Source organism: Ovis aries, chromosome 21 (genome assembly GCF_016772045.2).
Source record: "Ovis aries strain OAR_USU_Benz2616 breed Rambouillet chromosome 21, ARS-UI_Ramb_v3.0, whole genome shotgun sequence".
Classification (NCBI taxonomy): domain Eukaryota; kingdom Metazoa; phylum Chordata; class Mammalia; order Artiodactyla; family Bovidae; genus Ovis; species Ovis aries.
In genome coordinates this window covers 38,268,161-38,285,883 of record NC_056074.1, presented here as the reverse complement: position 1 = coordinate 38,285,883, position 17,723 = coordinate 38,268,161, and the positions used below count along the sequence as shown (strand labels likewise).

The 17,723-nt window shown below is 40.3% G+C and overlaps 1 protein-coding gene across 1 annotated transcript; it reads right to left on the bottom strand.

The window, feature by feature from the left end:
- Positions 1-642: 642 nt before the first annotated feature.
- LOC121817564 (organic anion transporter 7-like) lies at positions 643-15,519 on the bottom strand. Its single transcript, XM_060404056.1, has 10 exons — positions 14,991-15,519; positions 14,266-14,369; positions 13,202-13,356; positions 12,935-13,103; positions 11,421-11,544; positions 7,412-7,527; positions 5,981-6,195; positions 2,277-2,385; positions 1,616-1,819; positions 643-813 (listed from the first exon to the last, which is right to left on the bottom strand). Exons 1-10 carry the CDS (start codon positions 15,390-15,392, stop codon positions 753-755), a joined length of 1,659 nt encoding a protein of 552 aa, XP_060260039.1. The 5' UTR covers positions 15,393-15,519; the 3' UTR covers positions 643-752.
- Positions 15,520-17,723: the final 2,204 nt, after the last annotated feature.

Genomic DNA, 17,723 nt, shown 5'->3' with positions numbered 1-17,723 from the left:
GACTGGTTGGATCTCCTTGCAGTCCAAGGGACTCTCAAGAGTCTTCCCCAACACCGCAGTTCAAAAGCATCAATTCTTTGGTGCAAGCTTTCTTCACAGTCCAACTCTCACATCCATACATGACCATTGGAAAAACATAGTCTTGACTAGATGGACTTCTGTTGGCAAAGTAATGTCTCTGCTTTTGAATATGCTATCTAGGTTGGTCATAACTTTCCTTCCAAAGAGTAAGAGTCTTTTAATTTCATGGCTGCAATCACCATCTGCAGTGATTTTGAAGCCCCCCAAAATAAAGTCAGCCACTGTTTCCACTGTTTCCCCATCTATTTCCCATGTGAGTGATGGGACCGGATGCCATGATCTTCTTTTTCTGAATGTTGAGCTTTAAGCCAACTTTTTCACTCTCCTCTTTCACTTTCATCATTGTAATTACTACATCAATTATTCTACTGATTAATTAGGGGAAGACTAAGTTATTTTCAGTTCCATTCTACCTTCTTATTCAGAGACATGCTAATTATTTACAATCATACAAATATTCAAAATCTGTTAAAAATATTATGGTTTTCTCCACATTTCTTATTGTGGTTAATCAGAGGTATTTTATATTTCATAATTTAATTCCATAATTGTAAAAATCAATTTTTTCTACTATATATTTATTTATTTTACAAAAATTTCCAGCATGTAAACATTACCTCATTTTCCCCTTTTATTATGCTCTAGAATCAGCAGTTAGTTAATGGAAATCCTTAAAACTGTGTCACTTGTATGAAGGTTTCTTCTTGCTTTGCTTTCCTTGAACATTTTCCCCTGGAAAAAGTACAATGAAACCAACAATGGAAAAATATCAAATAAACATATATGTCTTGTATTCTTTAGAGCAAGCTTATCCTTTGCCATACAGTTTTGGTTATAAACCATGAACCCTGCCTCAAGTGTTGGAGTTTGGACATCTTTGCATTGGTCAAAGGAGTTTTTGGTAAAGGCAAATGGTACACAGAAAGTCATAGAATCATTTCCCAATCTTCATCACTCAAAATTCCAATATTTACTACTCTTCTCTCTTTTTGTAACATTTCATTTCCAGGGAAAGTCAGATGGTCCAAATCTCATAGGCAGCACAATAAGACTCTTTCCCCGAGATATACTGTGTGTGTGTGTGGGGGGGGGGGGGGGGGAGGGGAGAGACTCTTTTCTTCTCCTTGGTCTCCCTCAGGTCTTCAGTGACCTGGGCAGGTCACAGACCTACAGACACCAACAGTCTCAGAGAGCTTACTGCCCTCACTGGGCTGAGGTCTGCCAGGGTCTGAGGGATGAGAATCTGGTGTTTGGATCAGTGCATGTTTGTGAAACACCTTCAGGGGTGTGTATGTCACACCAGGGCATCTAATTTTGGCTTCTTCACCACTTAACCTACTAGTTCATACTGATGTTGTTCTGGGTAATCCAGGGAAGCTTGGGGGAGTCTGAGGTCACTGTGGGGAGGGATGAGACTGTAGCTAAACCAAAGGCACAGATCACCTGGAAATAGCTTAGATCTTAGCTTGTTTGGGGGACAGTGTCTCAACTCATGTTTTGCCTTCCTCATCACAGACCCTGAGGGTTTACTCACTCATTTTCCACATCCTGGATGGAGTCGGGCAGAGGCTTATTCCTGGTTTCAGGAAGGAGTCGGACAACAAAGCCACCGAGGATGGAGCAGACTCCGTAGATGATCCAGGGCAGGCGTGTGGAATACACACTTAGGATCATCAAAAGGGGAGCCAGGGCCGTCCCGGCAGCAGAAGCAAATCCTATGATTCCCAGAGCTGTTACCCTTGGGGTGTAAACAATAATTCAAGAAAGTCAGGTAAAAACCTACACATGTAATTTTGTGATGTATTACTTTACTCTGATTATTGGAGACAGCATAGCAGTACAGAAGGTTGACCACATATGCTTCCTTTTGAAATTTTCTCTACTTTGCTAGCAATTTTTTTTTCAAATTCAAGTGCAATTAAGTGCATTATGACCCAGTTTGATTATTAAGAATTACCGTTACTCATGACATCTTCCCTTCCTGTACTTCAGAAAATCACATGAGATTTCACACATAAGGACTTCACCCAGTGTCTGGCAAAAACTTTAAATAAACTTTGGGTAAAAATTGTTAGGTTTTTGTTATTACACTTGGTTACTTCTCATAACTAACCAATCTTAGTTTTCCTCCTCCAGTAAGTGTCAGTTAGCTGGCAGAGGTCTGTTTTTGAAAGGGTATCTGTGAATTTTCATACCTGAGTACAGTAGGAGTCAGCTCAAATGCATGAGAAAGACAACTGGACAATGTGGCACAAGAAACTCCTACTGCCAAAGCTGCTGTGACCACACGCAGGGTCTGCATTTCTGGAGAGAAGAAAACCAGTGAGGCTCAGGCAATCTGAGCTGAAGGAATCAGCATCCCCATAATTACAAATGAGATAGAGATAGAGCCTGTAACACACTGTTCATCTGTGATCAATCATGTCTGACTCTTTGCAACCCCATGGGCTGTAGCCTGTCAGGCTCCTCTATCCGTGGAATTTTCCAGACAAAGAACATTGGAGTGGGTTGATGTTTCCTACTCTATGGGCTCTTCCCAGCCCAGGGATGGAAACTGGGTCTCCTGCCTTGGCGGGCAGAGACTTTACCACTGCACAACTGGGAAGCCCGATCAAATGAAAGTGAAAGTGAGAGTGAAGTCGCTCAGTGGTGTCCGACTCTTTGCGAACCCATGGACTGTAGCCTACCAGGCTCCTCCCTCCATGGGATTCTCCAGGCAAGAGTACTGGAGTGGGTTGCCATTTCTTTCTCCAAGGGATCTTCCCGACCCGGGGGACTGAACCCGGGTCTCCCTCATTCTAGGCAGATGCTTTAACCTCTGAGCCACCAGGGAACCCTATTGGAGCTGTTCTCAAGTGTAAAATACATAGAAGAGAAACTACACAGAGGCTGAAAATGTGCGGTGTCTAATAGGCTGAGAAATGTATGGCTTCTGGTGAATAAAAGGCTCTGAATTATTTTATCAACTGTCCCTGCCTCTCTGAGATTTGCCAGAAAAGGAGAGGGAAGGTGAGACCAGCAGAACTTGATTTCATTTATTTTCTCCAGTGTCTCCTCTGCCCTTCAGGCAGAATGTAGGATTAAGAGGGCAACAGGCAGGAAGGCCAGGGGTCTCCAAATGGAGGAAATAGCCTGCAAGTGTCAGACATTTTTATCTCTCTTAAGCGACAGGAGGAAATAAACTAGCGATATTTTTTCCTTCTCTATACAAATTTAAAAGGAGGTTTCTCTTAAAATTCTGTGTTGCCATAATGACACCTGGTTTCACTTGAAGTTACCATTGCCTTTTTCTTATGGAAATATTTACCTTAAGCTATGCCAATGTACTATGCATTTACCCCAAACTCTGTCTTCAGGTCGGTTCCGCCTTTTGGGCTCAGAACCTACTTGATAAACCAGTATGTTATACTCCGATATTGTTCCTCTAATCTATGCAAATAACACTATTTGTATGGTGCTCTGCCCTTCTTCAAGATTCAAGTTAATCCTTTTATGGCCCAAGATGAACCATTTGGAGCCAAGATTATCCCAAAATACATCCTATGGGTGAGGGGCCTGGTGCCATTCTAAGTTTTGAGACATTCCTTTCTTTCATTAACAGACTGCTGGTGACTATATAACATCCAGCTAAAGACTAGCAAGGGGGTACTCTTTCTGCCCCCTTATGATGCCTATGTCAGAAGCTTTCTCTATCTCCTTTATACTTTAATAAAACTTCGTTACACAAAAGCTCTGAGCGATCAAGCCTCGTCTCTGGCCCCAGATTGAATTCTTCTCCTCCTTGGGCCAAGAATCCCGGCGTCATAATTCAACAACAACCTTTCAGTATGGTCATGTGAGCAATAACTGAGGGGTGTAGGATTCATCCATCTCTCAACAGATTAAAACCTAGGAGCTTTCACAATATTGTCATGGACTAGTATTGCAGAAGAGATGAATACAAGGACAGGACTCCTGTATTAATGGATAATCTGGAGAGTGTCTTTATCTAGGAATGTTTCAATAATCAAGTATAAGAATCTCTATTGGGAAAAATAGCCTGATTTGGAAACAACAGAAGGGAAATTTCAGAGAGTCTGTTTTCTATGCCTGCATGTCCCCCATTATGAGTAGCGCTCCATTATGAGTGCTACAATACTGGGGGTGGGCTCTGTCATTAGGTAGCAAACTTGCATCACTGCTAATATTCAAGGTGAGCAGTGGAACCCCAACAATCTGGGACCCCATAAAGTGCATCCCTGCACTGGGGAGTCAGGTGAAGCATGTGAACAGCTGGGTTTCCCTCTTCATTACATGTGATCGTTCAGTTTAGTAAAATAGATCATAAGACAGGCTCTTAAGTGCTTTCTGCCTTGTTCCTACTGTTCTCTTCTCTGCTTGAAGACAGGGAATTTTATTTTCTTGACGTTAAGATGACACCCCTAAACTAGAGTTGCCCTAATGGTGACCAGACATGAGACGTATACATAGAGATCAGAGGATACATTTTCAGTGAAGCGATAGAATCAAGAAAGAGCCCAGCCAGAGGAAGTGACAGTACTATGTCTTCACATGAGAGACTATTACAAGGTCTAGACCCTCCTTGCTTACTGTGTAAAGTATGATTGGCCAAAGGTGGCTCAGGGGTAAAGGATTTGCCTGCAATGCAGAAGACACAGGTTCAGTCCCTGGGATGGGAAGATCCCGTGGAGAAGGAAATGGCAACCTACTCCTGTTTTCTTGCCTGGGAAATCCCATGGACAGAGGAACCTGGTGGGCTGCAGTCTATGGGGCTACAGTCCATGAAGTCGTAAACAGTTGGACACAACTTAGTCAGTAAACCACCACCACTAAGTGATTAATTGCTGTCCTAGAGAAACTGCCAGTCACAGATGGCACCAGTTTCCAGATATTTCTCAGATGTTATGAATACAATCACATGTCTGTGCTGACTTTAATTATGTTTGATTCTGTACGGGAGCAAAACTCACCAACCCAAAATGTATCTCTTTGGCCTGAAGGTTAATTTAGGTTGGTTAGTTTTGAGAAATAGAAGACTCAGGAAGTCTTTTTTTTTTTTTTTTTTAACCTCCTCCTTAGCTGATGAAAGAATTTAGGCAAAGGGCTTAGTCCTGGAATAGACCTAACACTAGAAATGTCTGCAGACAACATGTGCTAGGTATGGTGGGGGAAACTCGGTGGGGCCTAGAGACCAGCATCCACTCTATGTCCCACTGTTTCTACATGGCCAAACGAACATTTGTTTACCAGACATCTTTTCCATCTCCAGGCGAATCGCCTTCCTCCCGTTTGAAGTTCCAAACCACTACCCTTCAATATGCTATTTTTCTCTTTTGCTTTTAGCTGAAGATGGTATTGAAGGTGGGGCTTTGGCTATTTTCATAGGTTACTCAGTTCTGCCTGGGTCTATGCTTCCCTCGTGATTCAGTCAGTAAAGAATCTGCCACCAATATGGGAGACCTGGGTTCGATCCCTAGGTCGGGAAGATCCCCTGGAGAAGGGAATGGCTACTCACTCCAGTATTCTTGCCTGGAGAATTCCAGGGACAGAGGCTTCAGTCCGTGGGGTCGCAGATCCTCCCGCGTGATTAACACTTTCACTTTCCCATGTTTATACACATTATTAAACTTTTGATTTTCTCCTGTTAGTTCGTCTCATGTCAATTTAATTCTTAGTCCAGACAGAAGAACTTAAAAGGGCAGAGGAAAATTACTTCCTTCTGATACTTCTTTTCCCAGCAACATAAGTGCAGAAGCTTTACTAACCCCCTAGATTGGTTTCAGGGAATCCTTAGAACACAATGCTGCCTTTCCTTCCGGCTTTAGGTAGGTGTGATCCATATAGTCCCTGAGGGGAGGATGCTGAGAAACCTATTTTTCACGCTGAGTTATTTTCTCACCTTGGGGTATGAAGATCAGGACGAGAATGGAGGCGGCCAGCAGAAATATGAAGACCATCTGGCTTACTCTGCGACCCAGGTGATTCAATGCTAAAACTGCAGCATAATTGCCTGGAAGTTGGACTACGCCAAAGAGAATTTGGAGTAGGAAAATGTTTTCCCCCACAAACTGGAGGTGGAGGGACAGGCCAAAAACTGTTGTGGTGGTTAGAAGTCTGTGGGTGGACAAAAAGGAAAGACAGATGTCATGAGTTTAGATTCTCCAATCATACAAATAATGATATTGTGCCAGGAAGCTAAGGCTTGGTTTTAGAGTATTCAGACAGCTATGGTCTGATGTGTAGAATATTTCAACTTTGATTATGCTGTAAAATTTTCTGTATTTTTGATTCTCTGGCAGATGGGGCCTTGATCGTGGAGAGTCTGCCTCTTCCAGGGCTCACTGATAAGTTGGCAAACTGCTCCCCTGTGAGTGCACCTTTGATATACAAACCACCAATCCAGGGCCCATACCCCCTAGCATCTCCTTTATCAAACTCTCACACCAAGCCAATATTCTCCTTGTCCTAAATAACTCCAGGGTCAGGCATTGAACAACTCAGAGCCATCTCTATTTCACAGATTCTGCTGAAATTATTCAAACAGTCCAACCCTCAGCATATAATCTCCTCTCATTCCCTCCCACAAAACCCCAATAAAGGTTTGGGGCCGTCTTCTGATTGACCCAGCCAGGTGCTTCCCTGCATGGCCCCATCTGGCTTGTCACATACTTCCTCTTTCTAGGGATTTGTGAATAAAACTTCCTTCATGACAGTTATTTCCAAGTTTGCCTGTCTTAACGTATCTTGTTAAAACAAATCTTGAGGACTTTATAAAAACCATTTCCTTGTGAGGTGATGGTTTAAAAATTATCACAAAATAATTATATGATGATGGAAGTCATAATTCTTATTACACTTTTGGGGGCAATGCAGGGAGTTTTGTTATGGAGGAGACATAATGGGGCCTTCCAGAATTTTAGCTTTTTTTCTAAACCTTGATCTGGGTGATGGTTATATATTTACATATGGAACTATTCATTGAACTGCATGTATCTGAGCGCTTTACTTTTGTTTATATTTTTACTTCAATTAACATGAAAACAAGTGAAGAAACTTATAGCCAAGATCTGTGCCATGATTGACATTCTCAGCAATATCTCTAGTGATAAACCTTTAGGGTGATGTGATAAATAGAACTCCTCACTGTATAATTGGTTCTGTGTTTGTCTTTTCAAAACTGTTTTACTTTCTCCAAACATAGCAACCATGTTCTTGACTTCCTCATGCTTTATCTCAAATATGTCTCTCTAGCATGTCATAGATACTGAAATAACAAATACAATCGTGTTTCTGCTATTTTAACATCCCTCATGCATTGTGTGAAGCCCACCTCACAAAGGACAGGAGACAGATCCTTTTACGCAGGTTGGGTGTGCGGAACAAGTCAAACACAGAAGGTTTGGTCTGTGCTGCTTCCAGCTCCTCCTGCATGGCAGATCTCAGGACCTTTGAAACAGCAACAAGCTATTCAGTTGTCATTCAATGGTAGGCAGTATGAGGCCCCCAACAGATGACTCCCCTTTGTTTCTACTAGAAAATATAGCCACTGAAGATGTAATGATGAGTAATGAAGACGTAAAGTGCTGTGAACAGAGAATCAGGGAGGTAAAGGGAAATTGTGCAGTGACAAGGAAATTTCAATAAGAGACTCAAATTGCCTGCTGGGCATCAAAAGGGAAGTCGAGATTATAGATTTAGGTCAGGAAGGGACTAAAGGAATAGTTATTAGATTTAGGCCCAAAGCTTCACTTGTACCAGAGGGGCATGAAGGTCTGGCACTAAGCTTGCTTCTCAGGGGACTGTTGGCAGAATTTTTTTTTTCCAGGAAGGAGGAGAATAATTTCCTCGAGAGACTTAATTTTGGCTCTTGGGTCAACCTCTTTCAGGGAAACCCTAGCATGTTGTGCCTCCATGAATGAGATGCCTAGAATTAAATCTGAGGACAAAAATCAGGGGCGACATTGGAGTAGTATGGTTTACACCCAGACTTTATTACCTGTCATTATGCAATGGCTTTGCTAAATGCTAAATATACACTTTAATGAAGGTAATAGGACATCTCTAAGCCTCTATTTCTTTCTCATTAAAAAGATGACTAGGAATAAAAAAATGTGTGCACTTAGTTGCTGAGTTGTGTCTGACTCTTTGCAATTCCATGGACTTAGCCCATCAGGCTCCTCTGTCCATAGGATTTCCTAGGTAAGAATATTGGAGTGGGTTGCCATTTCCTTTTCCAGGGGATCTTCCCCACCCAGGGATTGAACCTGCTGCTACTGCTGCATCTCCTGCACTGCAGGTGAATTCTTTACCACTGAGTCAACAGGAAAACCCCCCAAAATGTGACAATCTATACAATGTGAAAAAATATTTGCAAATTATGTATCTGATAAGGAATTAAAATCTGAAAGATGTAAAGGACTCATTCAACTCAATAGCAAAAAGCCAAACAATCCAATTAAAAAATGAGAAGAGTGTCTGAATAGACATTTTTTTTTCAAGGAAGATATACAGATGGCTAATAGATTCGTGAAAAAGTGTTCAACATCCCTAATCACTGAAAGTGAAAGTGAAAAGTTAGTCATGTCCGACTCTATACAGTCCATGAATTCTCCAGGCCAGAATAGTGGAGTGGGTAGCTGTTCCCTTCTCCAGGCGATCTTCCCAACCCAGGGATGGAACCCAGGTCTCCCACATTGCAGGCAGATTTTCTACCAGCTGAGCTCCCAGGGAAGCCCCTCCCTAATCATTAGGGAAATGAAAATAAAAATGACAGTGATACATATTCTGTTGTAATGGCTATCATCTAAAAGATAAATGTCACGTATTGGCAGGAATGTGGAGAAAAGGGAACTCTTAAATACTATTGGTGGGAATGTAAATTAGTGAAGCCAGTATAGAAAAAAGTGTAGAGGTTCATAAAAAATTAAAACGAGAACTACCTTACTATATTCATTGATTAGCTCTAGGAATAGTCTGGTGGAGTCTTTAGGGTTTTCTATGTAGAGGATCATGTCATCTGCAAACAGGGAGAGTTTTACTTCTTCTTTTCCAATTTGGATTCCTTTTATTTCTTTTTCTGCTCTGATTGCTGTGGCCAAAACTTCCCTATACACTAATAATGAGAAAGTAGAAAAAGAAATTAAGGAAACAATTCCATTCACCATTGCAATGAAAATAATAAAATACTTAGGAATATATCTACCTAAAGAAAATAAAGACCTATATATAGAAAACTAGAAAACACTGGTGGAAGAAATCAAAGAGGACACTAGTAGATGGAGAAATATACCGTGTGCATGGATCAGAAGAATCAATATAATGAAAATGAGTATACTACCCAAAGCAATCTACAGATTCAATGCAATCCCTATCAAGCTACCAGCAGCATTTTTTCACAGAGCTAGAACAAATAATTTCACAATTTGTATGGAAATACAAAAAACTTCAAATAGCCCAAGCAATCTTGAGAAAGAAGAATGGAACTGGAGGCATCAACCTGCCTGACTTCAGGCTCTACTACAAAGCCACAGTCATCAAGACAGTATGGTACTGGTACAAAGACAGAAATACAGATCAATGGAACAAAATAGAAAGCCCAGAGATAAATCCACACACCTATGGACACGTTATCTTTAACAAAGAAGGCAAGAATATACAATGGATTAAAGATAGTCTCTTTAACAAGTGGTGCTGGGAAAACTGGTCAACCACTTGTAAAAGAATGAAACTAGAACACTTTCTAACACCATACACAAAAGGAAACCCAAAATGGATTAAAGATCTAAATGTAAGACCAGAAACTATAAAACTCCTAGAGGAAAATAGGCAAAACACTCTCCGACATAAATCACAGCAGGATCTTCTATGACCCACCTCCCAGAATACTGGAAATAAAAGCAATAATAAACAAATGGGATCTAATTAAAATTAAAAGCTTCTGCACACAAAGGAAACTATAAACAAGGTGAAAAGACAGCCTTCAGAATGGGAGAAAATAATAGCAAATGAAGCAACTGACAAACAACTAATCTCAAAAATATACAAGCAACTCCTGCAGATCAAGTCCAGAAAAATAAATGACCCAATCAAAAAATGGGCCAAAGAACTAAACAGACATTTCTCCAAAGAAGACATATGGATGGCTAACAAACACATGAAAAGATGCTCTACATCACTCATTATCAGAGAAACGCAAATCAAAACCACAATGAAGTACCATTTCACACCAGTCAGAATGGCTGCGATCCAAAAATCTACAAGCAATAAATGTTGGAGAGGGTATGCAGAAAAGGGAACCCTCTTACCCTGTTGGTGGGAATGCAAACTAGTACAGCCACTATGGAGAACAGTGTGGAGATTCCTTAGAAAACTGGAAATAGAACTGCCTTATGACCCAGCAATCTCACCGCTGGGCATACATATCAAGGAAACCAGAATTGAAAGAGACACATGTACTCCAATGTTTATCGCAGCACTGTTTATAATAGCCAGGACATGGAAGCAACCTAGATGTCCATCAGCAGATGAATGGATAAGAAAGCAATGGTACATATACACAGTGGAGTATTACTCAGCCATTAAAAAGAATACATTTGAATCAGTTGTAATGAGGTGGATGAAACTGGAGCCTATTATATAGAGTGAAGTAAGCCAGAAAGAAAAACACCAATACAGTATACTAAGGCATATATATGGAATTTAGAAATATGGTAATGATAACCCTGTATGTGAGACAGCAAAAGAGACACAGATGTATAGAACAGTCTTTTGGACTCTGTGGGAGAGGGAGAGGGTGGGATGATTTGGGAGAATGGCATTGAAACATGTATAATATCATATAAGAAATGAATCACCAGTCTAGGTTTGATGCAGGATATGGGATGTGTGGGGCTGGTGCACTGGGATGACTCAGAGAGATGGTGTGGGGAGGGAGGTAGGAGGGGGGTTCAGGATTAGGAACACGTGTACACCCATGGCGGATTCATGTTGATGTATGGCAAAACCAATACAGTATTGTAAAGTAAAATAAAGTAAAAAAAAATAAAAAAAATTACTTTCTCATACGCAGAATGAGACCAATACACAATCTTCATGATTATTATTGCTCAGTGCTTTCTGCTTCCGTTGACTAAGATGTGTGTCCAGTCCTTTAGCAACTGCATATCCTTCTCTAATTTTAGCTCAAATGATGTTAACACTCTTCGAAAACCAGGATGATAAGGTCAGAAGACCTACAACCACACCTGTGATCTTACCTGCCATTCTTATAGATACTAACTACCTATAGATGTTATGTTATATCTTCCCTATATTCCATAACCACCTCTCAGCCTCCTCACCTCCATGGTTAGGGTATCTCCAGCATTCTTCCTTCCATTCCTGTGCGCAACTTTTTTAAGCTCCTTTAAGCCCTCCTCGGGTCTGTTGGTGATAATCAGCCACCGAGCAGACTCTGCCAGCCACCTAATCAAAGAGGACAGAGTACAACTAACTCACATTTTCCTGTTTTTCATAACTTTTGTCCAGAAATATGAAGGGGTTTGGAATGTGCTATACAAAAAAAAAAATGATGCTTTGGTATATTGATAATTTTGAGCTGAAGGCACTGCACTTGAGAAATGGAAGATCCAGGAAGAGAACTCTCTGACCTCCCCTTTCTACCTAAAAGTAGATCATAAACTTTCCCCTGAGAAAGATGCCCTTTCTGTGTCAGGAAGGGAAGAACAGTCTTATCACCAAAAACTGGGAAGTGATGCCAAAACAGACCTGTAAAACAAACTTGCTGAAACCACTCTTCCTTTTCCTTAGTTTTTCCATAAGCTTTCTAGTCACTGTTCCATAAATTACTGCCCTTTCCTCTTTGTCTTGTCACATACTCACAGTTGATTGCTTTTAATGTAAAAAGGCATATAAGCTTTAGGGCTTAATGGCTTCTTTGGGTTTTAATTTTCCTTCTGAAGACTCATTTATACATGTAAAAATATTAAATACATTTGTGTGCATTTCTCCTGTTAATCTCTCTTGTGTCCAAGGCTACCCACAGAATGTAAGAAGATAGAAGGAAGTTTTTCCTCCCCTGTAGATGCCTTTTTCCTCCCATCTAATACTCATCATTGATAGATTATACCAGAAAATATAAAATTATTCCTCTTGTACCATAACAAAGAAAGTGTAAGGATGACACAGACAGGAGGTTTATTGGCTCCCCTCTTATTCAGGAGATGTGGCAATTTTACCAAATAAAAGTATACTGTGCTTAGTTAAATTTTTAATCAAACAAACTGAATAACTCCAAGAAATATTTTGGACATACTTATACTAGAATTTTATTTGTTATTTATCTGAAATTTGAATTTGATGAGATAGCCTACATTTCATCCAGTTAGCACGTAAAAATACAGAACTCTCAGATAAGTGGAAATTTCACACAAACAATGAATACTTTTCATTGTAACTATATGTCATGTAACATTTGGCATATTATTATACAACAATATTTGTTGCCTATTTGAAATTCAAATTTAATGTTCATAATATTTTTTTGGCAACTCTGTCTATTTAGCCTATTGAATTGTACAGATTAGTAGAGTACATGCTCAAGGGTTGAGCAAAGACCAAACAGAATTCAACTGTCCTGATTCCAGCTTCTTTCTTTCTTTTACTTTTCGCAAGTTTTATTTATTTATTTTAATTTCTGGCCACACCCTGCAGCATGTGGTATCTTAGTTCCCTGACCAGGGATTGAACCTGCACTCCCTGCATTGGAAGGTGGGAGTCTTAACTACTAGACTGCTGGGGAATTCCCATGCTTCTTTCATTCTAGGACCTTCTAATACTCAGGGAGAGCTTATACCTTGAAAACAGAAAGCTGACAAATAATGGCACAGAGAACACCAGTTGAAGGGTGCGCCAGTCTCGAATGGCAAAGGCCAGACCTCCTAAGAGCATTTGTGCAGCACCGCTGGCACAGATTACTAGTGCCGTTCCCACAGTTTGGAATCGGGGCACCGTCCACTCTAAAACTGAAAGAAAATACAAACAGAACTTTGACCTCAAGCCAAGGTGGAATGTCACCATCACAGTCAAGTCAAAATGTACAATATCCAAAGTGTTGACTTGCCAAGTATAGTAGTGTTTGCTATTATGGCTGGGACAGGAAGCCCAGCCAAGAAGCGCAGCGAGCAGTAAATGAGGAAGGTGGGAGCAATGGCTGCACAGGTGTCAGCAATGGCGAGCTGGAGCAAACACCACCCAAGAGTCATCTTTCGCCCAAACCTGAGAAACAAGTACAGGTCAGAATATGGAACCGATAGCAATATATTATAATCATACATGAAGAAAGGGCACATTGTGAAACTTAGGGAATGTTTTAACAAGTGAAACTTCACACTTGAAACCTAGAAGAATCAACAACAGATCTCAGAAGCAGCCTTCTTGTTCATAACCTGAGCATAACAAAGTGTCTTCTCTACTCTGTTACCAGTGAATCTTCAACACCAATGGAAACCAAATAAGACAGGCTGCAATATTAGAAATTTTCACACACCATAAATATTTCTTGTGCCAACAGATGTATTTAGCATAGTAAGAAGATTTTTCAGCGTCAGGACACAGGGGATTTAAGACTCTGCAGGCTAAGGCTAGCCTGATGTGAAAGATCTCCTCCTGTTTTTTAATTTCTAGTTTCATACTGTGGTCAGAAAAGATTCTTGTTATGATTTTAATATTCTAAATTTTCTAAGAAGCCACAGTCATTCATCCTATAGAGTCCAGGAAGGACTGAACGTGGCAGCCCGAACCAAGGCCCAGCAAAGTCATTTTCCATATCTGTGTCTTCAGACAGGCTGAATCTCATGCCATGAAGTATCTTCTTCTCTGTTTCCATAGATAACTCTTTCTCACGCTCCTAAACTGCATGTTACAGCACCTCCTTTCCACATCCTGTCCTGCTGTGCTTCCAGATCTGATGGAAATATCATTATTGTGTTTAGTATACAAAACTTAATGTTGAAAAAATAGCATTCACCACACTGATTAATTCTCTGTTTGTGTTTCTAAAAGATTGGAGACCAGGGTGGCTCTAGGATGGTGAAATTTGCTATATTTATTCATTAATGAAAGAATGATTCTTGAATTGATGAAAACACCCAGGAATAAAAAGAGCTATTATCTAGAGATACTCACTTGTCTGATAAATAGTTATATATGACACTTCCAACGAGCATTCCAGACATGAGTAGGAATTTAGCCACTGAGTTCAGTGACTGATAATCGCAAATCAGGTCCCACTGGAAGAGAAGGAGAACCAGTAGAGGAGAGTTCTATAGCATCTTATAAGTCCTCAGTGGAAACACCTTAATATTACTTGCAAATTTAATATCAGGCCTCTACTTTCCTCTTAATCTTCCCTTTCTGCATTAGCTTATCTTCTCATTCAGACTTCAGTTTAAACATTAATTTTTTGGGGAAGCCTCCTCTCAATCTGTAAGTTCTATTAATGCCCTGTTTCACTGCATACTAATTGGTTCTAAATGTTGGCCACAGAGTGCAGCGATTTGAGTTTTAAGAATTTATTGATGCCTGAATTTTGCCACAGATGTTCTTATATGATAGTTCTGAGGTAGTCTTGGGTATAGAGATTTTTGTTAAACCTCCAGATGTTTCTAACTCACTACCAAATATCGTGTAATCCTTGCTTAAACCTGATCTTCCTAAGAATAAAAGCACTGTGAAAGCAGGGTTCATGTCTATTTCTGAATCCATCATTTAATAGAGACGTAAGTAATGTTTGCCAGAACAACAAAGAACGAACTCCTACCTAGTGACTAAAGGATAGAAGCATGTTCATTCCTCTGTTACCACTAAACACTCAGACCATGTACTCACAGGAGGTAAATGAAGACTTTTACCTCAGTCACGATGGTGGAGGAGAAGGTACTTCGGTCATATACCCAGCCATCCACACAGGGTTCCGTGTCCAGCTCTCTCATGTTGGGGAAGGTCCCATTGAGGTGGAGGAGCTGCCACTGGGGGCGGCTGAAGCGACGACACTTATCTGGCCTCAGGTTTGAGTCCAGTGGGATGGAGATTCTCAGGAGGGCATCTTGACTGAGGGTCCCAGTGTCATTAGCAGAGCCAGTGTCATTGTCCAAGATGTGGACCCAGCAGCGATGACCAGGGATGGCTGCAGTGAAGTTCTCCAGTAGGATGTGAGGGCTGACTATGAGGCTGGAGATACAGAGGAAAACCATCTGAAGGATCTGGAATCTCCCCAGGCCTCCAACTTGATCCAGGAGGTCCTGAAAGGCCATCAAGGCTGAGCAGGTGACCCCTAAGAAGAGGAAAAATGACTATCCAGAAAAGTTCAAAGGAAAAATATTTCCAGCTACAGTGTCACACTAAATGTGTGTTGATCCTGGCCACACTTTCTCCTCAACTGGCCCTGTGTCACCTCTGAAGCTGGGCCATAGAAGCTGCTTCTCCAAGTTGTTGGAGGGTCAGGAAGGTAGCTGGTTTCATTAACTCATGGAGGGAAATATTTTGCTGAGGTAACTTTAGCAGTTGACAGTTAAATCTGTTAAAAGTGTACTTTGTGAAAAATTTGTACTGAGCAATACCACGAAGTCAGTGTTGGACTCTGAATTACAATATTGGGCTTTGGACTTTGCTAAAAGAACTGTAATAAATCTGCTAAACGATTTACAGTTTTTCCCAGAAAATGTAATTTGTGAGACACAAGAGTGAAATGCTTTTGATTTTTTTTAAAAGAACAAAAAGTGTATTACTTGTTTAGTATTGAACTTTAATTAAAGTGTTAATGAAAACTCTATCAAGTTAAACAAGTGAAATATGATGCAACCCTTCCCATTTTGGTAAGTGGCATTCTATTTCAGTTCAAATCATACCATAAATTCACTCTGAAAATAAGTTACTCAAAATTGAGGCAGAGTGGGCAGTAATGGAGGCCAGAGAGGTTAGTTTGTGTCAGCTCATATGGAGGCTTATTTTTACTGGGTTATTGATCATTTCAGATAACATTTGTGAGGATCTTTTTCTGTTCTAGTTTTAGAAATACAGCATTATGTCAAACAACATCTTCACAGCTCTTACAGTCTGGTGAGTAAAGGAGAAATAAATAATTATACTCTGATATCATAAAATTCATATGGCACATGAACAATGTGCTGGGGAAGAATTGCAGAGAAAATATAGGATAAAATGTCATAACACTATTGATTAGCTCTAAATCATCTGTTAAAATTTCTCTGTTTATGGTTTTATTGAGATAGCTTTTACATGCCATCTAAATCATCTATTTAAAGTGTACATCTCACTGAGTTATAGTTATCACAGAATTTGTGCAACCATCACTATTATCTCTATAGAACATCTTTATCACCACCACAAAAGCCCAACTGTAGCTAAAGGTGATAGAAATTTCAATTTTATCTAGTGTGCTTATTTTTTCCTTCACTGTAATATTGTGATATGATTAGAAATATATATTTGGTCTTCATCTTAGTTCCTGGCACAGAGCTCTTAAAACCTTGGAGTTTCCTGTGTTGAGAGCAACAAAGCTCTCTTTTTTATGTTAAGTAAGCCACTCTAGCAAATTAATAGAAGCTACCAACTAAAAATTGGCACTTGCCATCTGCTTCTGTAAGAATTAACTTATTAGCCACTGCAATTGCTGACCTCCAACACACCCTGAAAGTATTCCGGAGTCGAGATCAACACTGTTCAAGGGAAAAACTGGCTAATATCTAATTACACCTTCAGATAGTTAGATATTTTCAGAAGATTTTATGAGCTCAAAATCTTGCATCTCCTCACGTCTAGAAAAGCACTAAAATTATTAATGTTGAAACCTGTTCCTTGTGGCTAGCAACAAGCCTCTGCCAAAATGTGTGCTTGACTGCATTTATTGCCCTTTATTAAAACCATATATAATATTGACCTTCCCCCAGAGCTACCTAAGATGCTGTCTCCCAGGTTATAGCCCTCATTTTGTCCCAAATAAAACTTAAACTCACAACTCTCATATTATACCATATGATATTTCAATCAACAGTTTTGGTGACCATGAAGGGATCCAGAGCAGATTTCTCTTCTTCACCTGAACTCTATGAGGAATCAGAGCCTTGGTACTAACAGAGGCCTCTCTAATTTGTCAAAATAGTTATTGGATAATTGAGAAATAATCACCAACTCGAATTTGTAAAATAAAATTGTTACCTTATGAAGTGTCAACTGAAAAAAATGCATCTCCCCAACACCTCTATACCCACCTGCACCTCCCCACTCCCTCTCCGTTGTACCTTTGGTAGACAGCCTCTTCACTGTCTTTATCTTACACTCTCCAGAGGAATGTTCTGCAGTTGTAGATGTATTTTTATTATCTTGGAGGTGGGTCATGTGGGACCAGGGCTTAGAATTTCCACTGGCTGGCAACAACCAAGCTTTTGCTTTGCATATACACCACAAGTGCAGGTTTATGACATTCCAGAACTTTGACTGCATCCACTCCCTTGAACCATTCTCTATCCTACAGTTACAGCAGCAGTTCTCAACATTTGTGGCACCAGGAACTGGTTTTGTGGAAGACAATTTTTCCATGGATGGGGGGGGGAGATGATTTGGGG

Coding starts and splice junctions, on each gene's coding strand:
- LOC121817564 (XM_060404056.1), bottom strand. CDS start 15,392: ATGGCCTTTCAGGACCTCCTGGATCAAGTTGGAGGCCTGGGGAGATTC. Junction 6,196..7,411: donor TGTCTCCTGTCCTTTGTGAG/GTGGGCTTCACA, acceptor GTCCACCCACAG/ACTTCTAACCACCACAACAG. Junction 2,386..5,980: donor CCTGATCTTCATACCCCAAG/GTGAGAAAATAA, acceptor TCTTCTCTCCAG/AAATGCAGACCCTGCGTGTG.